Source organism: Hippopotamus amphibius, chromosome 17, assembly GCF_030028045.1.
Source record: "Hippopotamus amphibius kiboko isolate mHipAmp2 chromosome 17, mHipAmp2.hap2, whole genome shotgun sequence".
In the NCBI taxonomy this organism is placed as follows: Eukaryota; Metazoa; Chordata; class Mammalia; order Artiodactyla; family Hippopotamidae; genus Hippopotamus; species Hippopotamus amphibius.
Window position 1 is genome coordinate 10,965,603 of NC_080202.1, and position 15,675 is coordinate 10,981,277.

At 51.4% G+C, this 15,675-nt stretch overlaps 1 protein-coding gene across 4 annotated transcripts; it reads left to right on the forward strand.

The window, feature by feature from the left end:
* The first annotated feature begins 12,327 nt into the window (after positions 1-12,327).
* Positions 12,328-15,230, forward strand: GGT6 (gamma-glutamyltransferase 6). Of its 4 annotated transcripts, none has more exons than XM_057714423.1 (4): positions 12,328-12,509; positions 13,087-13,289; positions 13,369-13,503; positions 13,789-15,230. In XM_057714423.1, the coding sequence occupies exons 1-4, from the start codon at positions 12,376-12,378 to the stop codon at positions 14,808-14,810; spliced, it is 1,494 nt and encodes a 497-aa protein (XP_057570406.1). In that variant the 5' UTR covers positions 12,328-12,375; the 3' UTR covers positions 14,811-15,230. The 4 variants fall into 4 exon arrangements, with proteins under 4 accessions (XP_057570406.1, XP_057570407.1, XP_057570409.1 ...); XM_057714424.1 differs by having other exon boundaries at positions 13,390-13,503; XM_057714426.1 differs by having other exon boundaries at positions 13,390-13,523; positions 14,399-14,675.
* Positions 15,231-15,675: the final 445 nt, after the last annotated feature.

Here is a 15,675-nt window from a genome sequence, read left to right on the forward strand (position 1 = left end):
TTGTTGAATGTAAACAAAGTGTGAGTTTGGCGTTGGTTTTCTGACCAGTTAGTAATTATCTGTAGTATTTTTTTTAATACCCAAGTAACAGTAAAAGAAAATGACTCCCATTCTTGCCCAGACTCAAGTCAGTGGCTAAGAGTTTGGGTTCCGTTGTCACGTGTACCTCAGTGGAAGTTGTCCAATCATACCCGCCTCCCAGGGCCCCTGTGGGATTGGGTGAGATAACACAGGAGAAACACTTCATACAAAGCCTGTCCTGGAGGTAGGGGGCGGGGGGCAGTTAGCAGAGAAGGGACAGAGTCTGGATAGTCTGGGAGCTTTGGGGCTTGGTGACTGTGTGGATATACAGGGCAAGGGAGGGAGAGGATGGCTGGCTCCCTGTTTTCTGGCCTGGGTGACAGGGTGAATGGGGTGCCTTTTGCTGAGAGGGAATGTGGGAGGCAAAGGGCTGGGCAGTGGGGGTGGGGGTGGGGCAGTGAAGGGGACAGGCTCACATGTTGAGGGTGGGGACCCTGCGGTGGGGAGAAAAGTCCAGCTGCAGCCAGAGAGCTGGTGGACATCTGCAGAAAGGCGGTGGTGGAAGCCAAAGGAACACGTGAGAATTTGAAGAGCTCAGAGAAGGGGTCTGGGCCTGAGCCCCAGAAAACCCCAGTGCTTCCTGGTTGAGTGAAGAACCTGACCAACAAGCAGACTGAGAAAGGACCTCCGTGGAGCCGAAGGAAGCCGGGAACGTGTGGCATCACGGATGCCAAAGTAGGAGAATGTTTGGAGGCACTGGTGGTCAGCGGGTCAAACACTCCAGAGTTGGCTAAGAAAGGAAAAGCATCCTCTAGATCTGGCAGTTAGGCAGTCGCCAATGATACTTTGCCAAAGGCAGCTTCCATAAGAGTATTGGAGGAAGACGTCAAGACGTGCAGATGCTGATTATTTTAAAGACGCTCATCTTATCTCAGGATGTGCTTTGAAAAGAAAATTGCTAACCTCTGCTCTCTGCTGGTACATATTCTGCTCCAAGGACGAAGAAGCTGAGAGGTGGGAACAGAAATAGGGAAACACGTCCTCTTCTATGTGAGCCTGCAGACAACATCGTAAAACGCCATGTTAATTTCTTTCAACTTGGCCTGTATCCTTGAAAAATCAGTGTGTCTTAGAAGTTGTAAACACTGAAGCTGTGAAGGCAGACTTTGAAAAGTATCTAGTCCAACATAGTCATTGTACATTTGGGAAAACAAGCCCAGAACGGAAGTGGCAGAGTGCTAGACGCAGCTGTCCTGCAAATAATGAAATCTCATTCACACCTATTGTTGTGTTTACCCTTACATGTGAATTACCTAATGACGATATCACAGAGAACCAGATACTGGCTTGGGTGGAGCCTCGTTGAAGAATTGTGGCCCTGGCGTGTTCTGGAAATCCTTGAAGAAGACAATTTCTTTATGAACTATTTCCCATTGCATTTCTTAGATCATAACTGACACTTAAGTGGACCGTCTCAATTAGGTTCAGAGACTCTTTAATGGGGGGAGTTAGCATCCCTCAAATTTGAGACAGTTAAAATTAAGGAACCGATGGCTTTATGTTAATGGAGAGATTAACCTGTCAGGAATAAGCCAAAACAAAGAGCGCCTGTTTCTCAAGCTGGTACATACCCTGTTCTCTCTCAAAGGTTTAGCTACTGGGTGGTGGGTGCCAGAAAAAGAGAACATGTGAATGCACCCAACGTCATTGCTATGAGAGCTGCTTGGGTCATTCAGCCCAACTCTCCCACTTTATAGTTGAGGAAACATCCATAAACATTCAGCGAGAATTGGGGGAAAGCAAGCTACTTGCCCAAGGTCCCCCTGGAGGTTCAGGCAAGGCTGAACTCCTGGCCCCAAAATCACAGTTCTTGCTATGGCCTGAACTAACTCCCCAGCCCCCAAAAACTTCTTCTCTGAGAACTGCACCCCAATATACACAGGAAGGACTCTCCAACCATGTCCATATGATAGATGTATCCTGCCCTCCCCAGTCACTGCTCAACGACCCATCTGGGCTCGTCAGAGTTGGCCTCCTAGGAATCAAGATTTTGAGAGACACAGGGCTTCCCTGGTGGCACAGTGGTTAAGAATCTACCTGCCAATGCAGGGGACACGGGTTTGATCCCTAGTCCAGGAAGATCCCACATGCCAAGGAGCAACGAAACCCACGAGCCACAACTACTGAAGCCCACACGCCTAGAGCCTGTGCTCCGCATTGAGAGAAGCCACTGCAGTGAGAAGCCGGCATGCCACAACGGAGAGTAGCTGCCACTCGCCACAACTAGAGAAAGCCCATGCTCAGCAACAAAGACCCAATGCAGCCAAATAAAATAAAATAAAAAATAAAAATACTCTGACCTCTGTCAACGGAAAAAAAAAAAATGAGAAGGACAGGGAGTAACTAGAGGCTCTAGAGAGGAGGGTCACTAACTCCTGTGGCAGCATCCCTAGAGCTCCCCTGGGTCCTCTCATGCAAAGAGTTGAACAACCAACTCTTTCTATGAGATGCCCCAATATAGTCCCTTTGTTGGCTTAAGCTCCCAGAAGTTTATTGTTAAGCTCGCTCCGTTAAGAACCTTACTGATATACTTTGAAGGAAACAGCGCGTGGCCCTGCTGGGACCAGAGCATGCGGGCGACACAAAGCTTCTGAATGTGCAGAGGGCTCTAAGTAGGCAACACGGGGGCTTCTGGCTTATATTCAAGTTCCTGCACAAATTTCCCTTCCCTTCTCAGGGACTGTCCCCTCCCCTCAGTGGGAACCGCTGTATCTGCACCACCTGGCCCTGCTCCTCCCGGGTTGGCTGGGTCAGAAGTGAGCAGCCAGTGGAAGGTGGGCCAGTGAGCCCCTCCCCTGAGGAATTTCGACTTGGACCCAGGAGATTTCCGTTCCATCAGGCTGCTCTCTTGAGTAGAGGAAATGTAGGCTTTGGAGGCTGGGTGACAGCTGCTGTCTATCATGCGGACGGGAAACAGCCAGTTTGCAACTAGAGAAAAAGTAGAAGCTGATGCACCAAGAGAAAGAAGAAAGAGCTCCCTGCAGCCCTCCCTCCCTGGGCTCCAGGCAGTTTCCGAGGCCCTCGGGTTCCATGGGGCACTCAAGCACGCTCACACTGCTCACCGACGCCCGGTGGTTTTTCTGTGGCAGCCACCCAGGAGAGCTGGACTCCCAGGCCATGCCACTCGGCTGGACAAGTGGGCGCAGAAGGCTGGGTAATTAAGGGAGTTACCCTTGAGTGGGATCTTGATGGAGGAATAGATGTTTGCTGGGCAGAAAGTGGGGCAGGGATGGATTCCAGGGAGTGGTACGGCATACACAAATGCAAGGGGTCTCAAAGAGCTGAATATATTTCCAGAGGAATTGGGTATAGGTCTCTATGAAGGAGGTTACGATCTCAAAGCCCAAAGGACTTATTGTATAGCCTTGCAAGACGAGTATACTATCGTTAACCCCAACAATTATGACAACTGTTAACGTGTTGAGTGCTTAAATGAGTTACCTATGCAAACTGTTACTATCCTCATTTTATCAGTGGGGAAACTGAGGCTTGGAGAGGTCACGCGGAATTCAGACCCAAACAGGCTAACTCTAGCACATGCACTCCTGAAACCATTATGCCCCATCATTTAGTAGCAAGGAGAGATTTTTCAATGGAGAAACCAGGGCACGGAGTTGATAACTTTATTTTTAAACAATTATTTATTTATTTATTTATTTATTTATTGGCTGTGTTGGGTCTTCATTGCCGCACACAGGCTTTCTCTAGTTGCGGCGAGCGGGGGCTACTCTTCATCACAGTGCGTGGGCTTCTCACTGCAGTGGCTTCTCTTGTTGCGGAGCACTGGCTCTAGGCACACGGGCTTCAGTAGTTGCCACATGTGGACTCAGCAGTTACAGCTCGTGGGCTCTAGAGCACAGGCTCAGTAGTTGTGGCTCACGGGCTTAGTTGCTCCACAGCATGTGGTATCTTCCCAGACCAGGGATCGAACCCGTGTCCCCTGCATTGGCAGGCAGATTCTTTTTTTTCTGGGGTGCGGGGCAGGTGGATTCTTAACCACTGCACCACCAGGGAAGTCCCAGAGTTAATAACTTGTTCACAGTGATTCAGTCCCAGATTTAGAGACCGAGCTTAAGTTTTCCAAATCAGACCTGAGACGTTAATACTTTAATTGATCTTGGGACGTCTGTTTCCTGTGATGATCTAAACTCTACTCTTTGCCTCTAAGTTTGAAAAGGGGTCAGCGATCTCAGGTCCCAGGTGAATAATGCGCCAAATGGTCTTTCATGTTGAGGAACCACAACCAGGGACGCAGCTTCCCAAATGCGGAAGAGTTAGGGAAATCATGAAAGCAATCACTGCCTTCTGGATCTCCTAACCACCTGCATCTGAGGCTGCTTGTTGAACCTGATTTGGACTTTGGGGATGCATCCTGCCAGTAAAGGGCTGAGGCCGCCTGTACAGCCCCTGGACTTCATGCTCCTGGATGGAGCTGCACACAGTGACTCGAGGTGGAGCACACAGGCTGCCTAACCCAACAGCCATGCCCAGCCCCCAGCACCTCCCTCACTCTCCTCCCTTACAGGGGATCCATGAGCCAACTTCGTTTCCAGCCTCCCTTGTAGCTAGGGGGGTGGCTGTGTGACAGTTCTGGCCACAGAGGCAAGAGCAGAAATCGGCTGGAGGCTTCCAGAAAGAACTTCCACCACTGGTGCTGTCCCTTCCTCCCCTTCTTCCTGCCAGGACAATGGCTGAGGTGTTTGAAACAGCCTCTGGGTAGCGTGGGGAAAGACCAAGAGGGGCACATAGATAACTAGTGCCAACCCTGGGGAAGCCCGAAGCAAAGGCAGCAGCCAGTTAACTCTACACTAGTGAGAAAAATAAGCCTTTAATTGTTCAAGCCATTGTTGGGTGTCCTGACCCCTAGACCAGAATGTATTCTGACTGATAACCCCATCTCAGAGCCAAAGTGTGGACCCAGAGACCTATCAGCTAGTGCAGGGTTTTAGTTTCTCTCTCTCTCCTGTGTGTGTGTCTGTCTGTCTCTCAACTGTTAACCCCAGAAAACAGTGCCCCTTGGCTATACCAGCAGGATGGGTTGAGGAAAGATCTGCTTCCTCCCCTTCTGTAGTGGAAGAGAGATATGGGAGACCAGCACTTGATATTATTAGCCTGTCGGATATCAATAAAAGGGCTGTAGGTGACCCCTGTGCTGTGTGTTGGCCACTATGGTGTTTACTTCTTCACAGCAGGCTGGATCTGTTAGCTCAAAAGGCCCCCAGAGAGAAACTCAAATTTGTACACATCCAGTTGCTTTAAATACAGCCCTAATAAGCATATTTTCAGCCTCTTAACACCTGCCTGCTTTACACACCCTGCAAAACTGCACCCAACATCTGCCGGCCATAGATATGACAAAGCACGGAGCTATAAAAGACCCCAAGCCACTGCTGAGACTCACCTAGACACATAAACCCCCTCTTGGAGTCCCTTTTCCCCTGGGAGGTCCTTTGCTCTTTTCCCTTTCGGGGGGGTGACCCAGCACAGCTATCCCTAGAAGGTCTCCCGCTATGGGGGACATCCCCTGACTCCCACAGCCACCCTCACACGGCTCATTGTGTGCTACTACCATCTAGTGGTCATGGGGTTGTTTTTTTATCTCGATCAGTCCCACATATTTGAACTCGCCACCAGTTCTCACCAGGACTCCACACAACGAGGGGTAAGGAAGAATAATTCCCCAGTAGAAAATCTGGATGCTATTAGGAAGGATTAAAGAGAGGAGGCAGTCAGAAACTTGACAGACGCACTTCAGGGAGTAATGTCAAAGATAAATGAGGCTCTCAGCACCAGAAGACTGGTACCCAGAGACAACTGGAAGACTTTTGACAGAGATTAAAGCAATGAATAAAGAACTGCCAGGAAAGGGACAACAGAGGTGCTTCCTGGTTCAGGCTTTCTTACTTTAGAAATATTCAGAAAAGAAACTGACCAAGTAATGACCTCTTACCAGAGCTGAACTTCCCCAGTTCTGAGTCTGGCTCTAAGATACACTCTTCCTCTATTGGGAAGGGGCATACACATGGCCTAAGCGCAACCAGCGAGATAATTGACCTCAGGTCTGTTCATGTGCATGCGTGACTTCACTATTTGGAGATGAGAATCCTGGACCAGTCTGGTTCTATCAGGAGACACGTCCCTGGTCCCCACGTCAAGTCATGTAGGATGTCTGCTGCCATCCAGGGACTCCTGGAGGTATGTGCCTCAGTGTTATCAGTTGTGAGCAAAAGATACACTGCTGCCTGAATTAAATAGAAAATAATTTTATGAAAGGTCTGTGGGCACAGAAAGCGGATGGGTGATGGGGGGAGCTGTTAAAGAACTGGCTCAGAGGCTATGCATCCAGAACCAATGCTCGAAATCATGGGGCGGCAATGTCTGGGGAGGGCAGCACTGTTTCTATCTCCTCTGGGCACCAGATGCCACAGCTTGTATCCCTGACGCTAAACATGTGAAGCTGGGTTGCCATCCTTCTGAGGCATGAAGGTGAAGGTGTACTGCTATCCCTACCAGGTAAAAACAAATGACTTCTGGATTCCCTGCTTCTTGGGATAGAGAATAAAGCATTTGCCAGAAGCTGTGTTCATTTTCCTCAAGAAAGAAATACCTGGAATAGCAGCTGCAATTTGACTTCACTCCCGGTGTTACACCTACTGTAATTTCCCAAGACCCATCTGTCTTCTGCATTATACGAACCACTAAATTAAGTCGAAATATAACAGGAATCAGTACCCCTCCACCTTTCGAGTCTTCGATGGCAGCACTGATCTTTGCAATTCCTCCAATATTGATTTTACTATTCTGCTTATAGAGGGAGCACTGAGGAGGCTTCCACTTGGCTCTTACCACAATAAAGGCTCTTACTATGAGAATCTGAGGAATAATGCTTAAGATTATGGTAGCTGCAGAATATATTTATTCCAACTGTGTACTCAGAAAGTGTGGAAATAGCCACAGAATGAGTGAAGAATTCCACCAGCTCTGTCTTGGTCAAATTTCCCTTTAACTGTCGTAAGTCTTCATTTTAACAAGTGGATCACAGTGGTAACAATTTAGGTATTATTAGCTCAGAGCCAGCATCTTATAATCCCTGAAAGACAAGGGTATTTGTCTTTCCCGAGTGTACAGTTATCCTAGCAAATGGCATATACACATTCTAATACTGCCTCCTCTAATCGCTGAGGCTGTTTCTGGCTTGCTCAAAAACCCTTTTTGGTGATATCTGCAACTGGAATCACCTGGGCTGATTTTTTTCAATTATTTTCATACCAATATTCTGGTCACATCACAGAGCCACCTTGCATGACTTTATAATTGGACCCTGGAACATGCTGAAATTTGACTCTGATTATAAATTTGGAGGCAATGAAGTGTGGTAGGGGTGGAAGGATTGGCTTTTCCTTGCAAGGCGACTCTGACTTTGGCTGTTCCCAGGCTCCTCACCAACCTCCCCCAGCACAGAAGAGATACCCAGTGAACATCTGGTAAATGCACCAGGAGGGTATTAGTGGAAGCAGCAATTCTCAATTCTCAAACCTGCCTACACATTAGAATCACCCAAGAAGCTTTAAAAATGATCCTGATAACTGAGGCTCACTTCCAAAGATACTGACTTCACTAGTGTGGCGGACTGGAGAGGGGGAGGGATTAGCACACAGGTATTTTTTAAATCACTGGAAATGATTCCAGTTGCAGAAATCACTGGACTAGCAGGCTAGATAAGGCAGTGGCTCTCAACCTTGGCTACACATCAAAAACACCCGGAAAGCTTTTTAAAAACCCAATGAATCTCCAACCTAAAGATTTTGATTTAATTATTGAATTGGTCTGCCTGGGTATTCGTTTTTAAAGCTTACAGGTGATTCTAATGTGCAGCAGCATTAAGATAAAGTTGAGAACTATTAAGAGAATGAAGTCATCAATATAGTCACTGCTTTGTAATAACTTTAAATGGAGTATCATTGATAAAAATATTGTCACTATGTTGTACACATGAAACCATTATAATATTGGAAATCACCTATACTTTTTTTCATTTTATTTATTTATTTATTATTTTTTTGAGGTACACCAAGGTCAATCATCTGTATTTATAAACATATCCCCGTATTCCCTCCCTCCCTCGACTCCCCCCCACCCTCCCCGTCCCAGTCCTCTAAGGTATCATCCATCCTCGAGTTGAACTCCCTTTGTTATACAGCAACTTCCCACTGGCTATCTATTTTACAGTTGGTAGTATATATATGTCTATGCTACTCTCTCACTTCGTCTCAGCTTCCCCTTCACCCCCCGCCCCCCCAAACCTCGAGTTCTCCAGTCCATTCTCTGCTGGAAATCACCTATACTTTAATTAAAATTTTTTAAAAACAGGGAAATCTCTGGCAGTCCAGTGGTTAGGACTCAGTGCTTTTACTGCTGTGGGCCTGGGTTCAACCCCTGGTTGGGGAACTAAGATGCCACAAGCTGCGCAGCATGGCCAAAAGTCAATAAATAAATGATGAAGGCATGAATGAATCTATAGTCCTACACCTCTACTTAGAGGCACCCTGTGTGTGCGTGCGTGTGTGTGTGTGTGTGTGTGTGTGTGTGTGTGTGTGTGTGTAGTTGCAGGGGTGAGGCTTATCCATTTCATTTTAGCATTGCACATTGAGGCTCTATGGTCAGGCCACTCAAGATGGCTATTCTCATTACTCAGCCATAAAAAGGAATGAAATTGAGTTCTTTGTAGTGAGGGGATGGACCTAGAGTCTGTCATACAGAGCGAAGTAAGCCAGAAAGAGGAAAACAAATACCGTATGCTAACTCATATATATGGAATCTAAAAAAATGGTACTGATGAACCCAGTGACAGGGCAAGAACAAAGATGCAGATGTAGAGAACGGACTTGAGGACACGGGGCAAGGTGGAGGCAGGAGGGGCGAAGGGGAAGCTGTGACAAAGTGAGAGAGTAGCATTGACATATATACACCACCAACTATAAAATAGATAGCTAGTGGGAAGCTGCTGCATAGCACAGGGAGATCAACGCGATGATGGGTGATGACTTAGAGGGCTGGGACAGGGAAGGTGGGAAGGATTCTCGGGAGGGAGGGAATACAGGGATATATGTATAAATACAGCTGATTCACTTTGTTGTACAGCATAAAATGGCACAACAGTGTAAAGCAATTACATTCCAATAAAGAGCTTAAAAAAAAAAGCACAAGGGATTTAACCCTCAAAAAAAAACAAAAACATGGCTGTTCTCTTGCTCACCACACATCCCCTGCTTGACCAGTCTCTGCTTCACCTACACCCTACTCACATAACTATCCAATGCTCTTAATCATAGGGCTTAATCAGTAACTACCTACATACTTGCCCTGTGCCCCAGCCGCTGGTTTCCCTGGTAACTGGTGAGTCAACCTGACGTCCACTCCCCCCATAAATAGAAGCCTCCTTCTTCCCTAACGAAGGTTATTGCTGTGTTCTGCCTGCCGCCTATGCTGGGGTGCCGCTCCGGGACTTTGCTTCGGACATGTAAGATCCCCTACCCAATAAATCGCTGGTGTCCCTGTCACTGGGATCTTTCTTCGGTCTTACGGCTGGGCAATTATGAGGCTCGTGGTCCAGTGGGGTAAAGCCCAACAGAGGCCCGTAGGACAGAGAGGAAGGAACTGCTGTTTTTAGGAGGGTTCACTTTGTATCAGGCACTGGCCTAAATTCTTTAAATGTATTTCTTTGTTGAATTCTCACAACAATCCTGGGAGGGTAGACCCACAAAGGACCCTATTTACAGAAGTGGAGTCAAGACTCCCAGAGGTGAAATGACTTGCCTGCAGTCACATAGCGAGTCAGTGGCAGAAACTGGAACAGACCCAGGTTTACAGAAGCCAGTTCCATTCCCAACTCCCACTGAAATGATGGGCACGTTTTGCCCCTTGGCCTAACCACCATTCACCCCTGGAGCCTGTCTGGTACCTAAGTGGAGCTTAGCTAATAAGCTAAGCTAATTAGCTCTGGGGGTGTGGGGCAGTGCTGTCCAGGCCCAGAGCTGTGGGAGTGAGAAAGACCACATAGGGAAAGGTCCCACAGTAGAGGTCTTGGTCCCAAAGAGTTTGCCAGGGTATAGCTCTAAGGATAGAGGAATGTTGGCTGGATAGGTACCAGAGAATGTCTGCTGGAGAAAGGGAGTCAGCTCTAGGAGCCCAGAGGCCAGGCTGAGGATGGAGCAGTATAGACACACACGATTCCCGGCTGCCTTTTCTTAGGAAGGAAGACCTGACCTTCATTCTGACATTATAACCTTCCCACATGCTATTAACAGGAAGTGAAATCAAATTATTTTATGACACTCCTGCCCAGCTCTTGGCAAAATAAAAAGTTGGCCACCCTATGCTGGTATCTCCAGTTGGTAGGTTACTGGTCCAAGAAATCAAAAAACCTAGAAACTAAAGGTTTCTCTGGCGGGTTGGGGATGGAAACCAGCTTGTAGTGGACTGAGGGGGTGGGGGGTGGGGCACGGGAGGCAAGGCAGTGGCGACAGCAGGTGTTTATCTTTTGTGGGTCAGTGCTCGTTCTGGGACTCGCAGCAGCAGCATCACCTGGGAGTTTGGAAAGCAAATTTCTGGTCCTTACCCCAGACCTACAAAGTCAGAACCTCTGGGAAGAGAGCCCAGCAATCTGATTTAACAGATTCCCAACGCACACCAAAGTTAGAGAACCACTCCACATGCTTGTGAAGAGGCCGAGAGAAAGAGAAGTGGCTGGAGAGCAAAGTGAGATGAAAGAATGATTTTTCTGGTTGTGGTTTTAATGCAGAAAGTACTCCAGCTTTAAAAAAAAAAAAAAAGTTATTGAAATGCAATATACCTCCAGAAAAGTGCACATGTCACAAATGTACAGCTGGATGTATTTTCACAACCTGGAACCCATGTAACCAACCTCAGATTGAGACACACAACATCACCAAGCATCCCAGAAGCCTCCTGCTGACCTGTCATGGCAGAAACTAGTCTCACCTGTTCTTGTACTTTATATAAATGGAAGCAAATAGGATATTCTCTTTCATCCCTGCCTTCTTTCAGTCTTCATGTGTTTGTAAGATCCACCTCTATCACTGCATACAATTGTAGACCCCTCACCACTGCAGAGTATTCCATAGTATAACCACAGCCATGCTACTGGTAGTGGATGTGTGAGCTTTCCAATTTGGGGCTGTTCCAATTAGTGCAGCTATGAACATTCTAGAGCAAGTCTCTTGGGTACATACCTAGGAGAGGGATTTCTGGAGACTTGACCCTGTTTAAATGTTGAGAAGGAACCAGTAGAGAAGATGTGAAGCTACAAGAAAGAAGAGGTCTGTGAGTGAGGTCCCTGGGGAAGCAGGAGGCAAGAAGTGGGAGGGGTCAGGGCCAGAACCAGAGGCAGGGAATTTTCCATCGGAGTGGTGTGGAAGGTGGGTTTGTGGTTGGGGTGGGTATGGGGGGCTCCTCGTGTTGGCTTTGATTTATGTGCAGTAGGACAGATGGTCTGCTGAGAGCACAAGGCAGAGGGTTTGGGGTTTGAGGCACTCAGAGTAGCCAGAGGGACAGTCAGCAGAGAGATGACTGGAAAACGGACAAGACTGCAGCACTCTTTGGAGTTCTATGATTTTGTTCTATGGTTTTCCTTGAAGTGAAACCCAGAGTGATGGAATTTGGAAACACCCGGTTTCCAGGCTGTAGCTCCCCCAAGAGGTCTATGGCGCCACCTGCTGGACAAGGGCCACATGATGTACCCAGGGAGGTACCTTCACCACCCAAGTTGCTCCCTGGATAGGGAAACCCAGACCCCTGGAGTGGCCTCAGGCTGAGCCTTGACCCCAGCCAGAGACCAGACACCCCCCACACTGGAACCTAGTCCCATGCTGAGCCCTGATCCAAGCTAACATACTGCAGTTCTCACTCGAGCTCCCCTGTCCCTAGATTAGAGCCTAAACAGGACAGGGATTCGAAGGCTGCGTCCCCTAAAGGGAGGGGCCGGGGGGTCTTGGGTCTCAGGGCCTGTGGCCCTAGGACTGGGCTCCTCCTTCCTCACTGAGCTGTGTCCCCTGACGGGGCCCCCTGCCGTGAGAGCCCCTCGGGCCCTGTGCCCTAATGGGGCAGGTTCACACAGCATCCCTGGCCCCGTGCCCTGCCCAGACCTGTTCTAGATTCCACACCACCCTCCCCTAAGGCCGCCTCCACCTCCCACCCACCAGCTCGGGCAGGGCCTCCCGAGACTGAGCCTGGACGGCGGGCAAGGCAGGAGGCTGGGGCCGGCACCACGGGGCCATGGAACGGGCAGCAGGGCCTGTGCTCTACCAGAAACTGCTGGTCTCGGAGCCAAGCTTGGAGTCCGAGGACGAAGAGGAGAAGCTATCGGAGTGGCTCATTCCAGATCTCTCGGGGACCCAGGACTCCTCTGGGTGAGTCAGGGAGGGGTCTGGGCGCCCAGCGACTCAGGCCTGAGGCTGGCAAGTCCCTCCCTCGGGAGCCCCTAAGGAGGGCTGGACAACCCCATACTTGGCCAGTTCCAGGAACCTTCTGGTTGAATGGGGGGACTCCTGACTGCAGCCCCAGGCCTGGCCTGTGCCACACAATCCAAGGGACGTCTGAAGGGACACTTGCACCAAGTCGGCCCCGCCAGTTGCTCTGTCAACGGCTCCCAGCCCCCTCCCCCTGGTGCAGGAGGCACCTGCTGGGCAGGTTGGTTCTGGCTACACCTGGCCGGGCCCTGCTCCTCAAGCCTGCCAAGCCCCTCTCAGGCGTCCCTCCAGACGGGCTGGTCCTACCTCTCCAACCCCCTCTTCAGAGACTCAGTTTCCCCAAGCTCTCTCCCATCACTGTGTCTCCATTCATGCTGTGTCTTCTGCCAGGAGGCCCTTTCTCCTTGGCAAACGTATACTCCGCCTGCAAGCAAGCCCAAACATTTCAGGAATTATTCTCCTGGGATTCCTGGGTGTCCCCCTGCCTGGCCCCGGCTCAGGACGTCCCTCTCTGCAGGAGCAAGGCTGGCAGTCTGCCCAGGGCCTGCGCCCAACTGGTGGCTGCCCTGCTGCTGCTGGCCGTTGGCTTCTCCTTGGCCGTGAGGCAGCTCCACAGCAGCGGTGGCTCTCCAGGAACCCTGGGCTCTGGGGCCCCTGCCACCAGCGGGCATGCCCACGGCCCTGGCGTGTACCACCACGGCGGCATCATCAGCCCTTCAGGTCAGTGCTTGCAGCAGCTCAGGGGAGGGAAGGGGCTGGGGTCCCTGGTCCCAGGCTCCCCCCCACCCCCCACCCCAAGACAGTCCCTTCTGTGCTGCAGCCACGTGTTCCTACCTGGGTCGGGAGTTGCTTGTTGCCGGGGGCAACGTCGTGGACGCTGGAGTTGGAGCAGCTTTGTGTCTGGCAGTGGTGCACCCTCATGCCACAGGGCTAGGTCAGTGCCCCCAGCGCTGGGCCTCATCAGTAACCTATGACTCGGACAGTCAGCGGCCCCAGCCTCAAGGCTGGCCAGTGAGCAGGACCTAGGACTTGGGCTGTGACCCTTGATCCCAGATCCATGTGATCTCGACCCCAGGCCTGGTTATCAATCCCCATCTCCAGGCCTAGTCAGTAACCACGCATCCTGGGCTAAGCCAGTGACCCTTCACCTAGGACTCCTGAGTGCCCCTGACCCCAGTCAGTGCCCCGACCCCCACATGACCCCCTTGTCTCCTCCCAGGTGCCATGTTCTGGGGCCTCTTCCACAATAGCTCCTCAGGCAACTCAACTGCCCTGACGTCAGGCCCAGCCCAGACCCTGGCCCCTGGGCTGGGGCTACCCTCAGCTCTGCCTGCCCTGCACTTGCTACACGCACGCTTCGGCCGCCTGCCCTGGCCACACCTGCTGGCGGGCCCCACCACGCTGGCTCAAGAAGGCTTTCTGGTAGACACATCCCTGGCCATGGCTCTGGCAGCCCAGGGCACAGAGGGCCTCTGTCCACTCCTTTGCCACACGGATGGGACCCCCCTGGGCCCTGGGGCCCAAGCCACCAACCCCAAACTGGCAGCTGTGCTCCAAGGGGCTGCACGTGCCCCCACCCCAGACCTTGCTGGGGATGCCCTCCTGAGTCTGCTGGCCGGAGACCTGGGGCTGGAGGGCCCCTCAGCTGGGCCCATGCCCACCTTGGAGCCAGCGCTGCAGCTACCTGTGCCCCAGGGCACCCTGTTCACCACCCCCAGCCCCTCAGGTGGCCCAGAACTGCTGGAAGTGCTGGAGGCAGCCCTGCAGTCCAGAGGGCCCGGCCCTGCCCCCTGCCCACCACTCCCACCAGCCACTGTGCCCACTGGGAGCAGCGTCCTTGCCACGGTGGACAGCAGCGGCTCTGTGCTCCTTCTCGTGTCTTCACTCAACAGCTCCTTCGGCTCTGGACACCTATCCCCAAGCACCGGGGTTCTACTCAGCAACCTGGTGGCCAAGTCTGCAACTAGTGCCTGGGTCTGTCCCCTCATCCTTCGTGGCAGCTCAGATGACACAGAGGCTGACATGTTGGGGCTGGTGACTTCAGGGACCCCTGCAGCTGCCAGAGTTGTGACTCACGCCCTGCTCAGCCACCTGGTGGGACCCCAAACCCAGGCCCAGCAAGGACCAACAGAGAGCCCCAGCGCTTGTGGCCAAGGGACCTTGCTCCAGGTGGCAGCCCACGCAGAGCACGCTCATGTCTCCAGTGTCCCCGGTGGCTGCTGCCCCTTCCAGGGGGTTTAAGGTGGGGCAGTGTCTGGCAGGGTGGGTGGAGTAGGGGTCTCAAGCCTGGAGGCAGGGCTGGAGCGGGCCCAGCAGCAATGAAGTGCATGAAGAGTGTGCATCGATTATGTGCCCACCCAGGCCCTCAACGTCCGGCCTGCTCGGTTGTCTGGACTGGAGTTCCAGCTCTTTTTTCAGCTAAGGAAGCTGAGGATATTGAGGAAAGAACACCAGGGCCTGGGCACAGCCCTGAGTTCAGATCCAGCCCTGGGAAGGACAGGTGGAAGAAAGCCACCCCCCTGCCTAGGCTCTGGGCCCCTGGGCCGGGCAGGCAGACCCTGGGGCACTGCTGGCATCTCCATGCTCCCCTTCAGGCCACACTCTGCTGATCTCCCTCAACTGGGCTGGAAACAAAATAAAGATCAAGTCTCCCGGACGCCACGTGCTATTTCTGCTTCTTGGTTAATTTCACATCAGCCTTTAGGTGCCTGGCGTCCGGGCTCTGCCCATGGGCCACACAGGAGACCATCACCCAGGGACACAGAGCCCAGCTGATGTCTTTCTGCTCCTCTCTGCTCTGCTCACCTTCTGCCTCCTGGGGCACCACGTGTACAGGGTAAACCACGTATTCTCCCTTTCTGAAACAACAGAGGTTGAGAGGGTGAGTAGGTGTCCCAGCGGATACTAAAGGGGCTGGAGCTGGGTGTGTGGAATTTCATGGCCGGGGTTGGCCTTCACCTCCTCATCTCTGGGAGGGCTGGGATCTCGGAACTACAGTCCTCCAGAGACAGTTTCTCAAGACAAGAAACAGGGGTGGCCAGTAGCACTCCTCCCCCGCATTGTAAAAGGTATTCCTGATTTATTAGAACTCAAGCCCACCACCTCC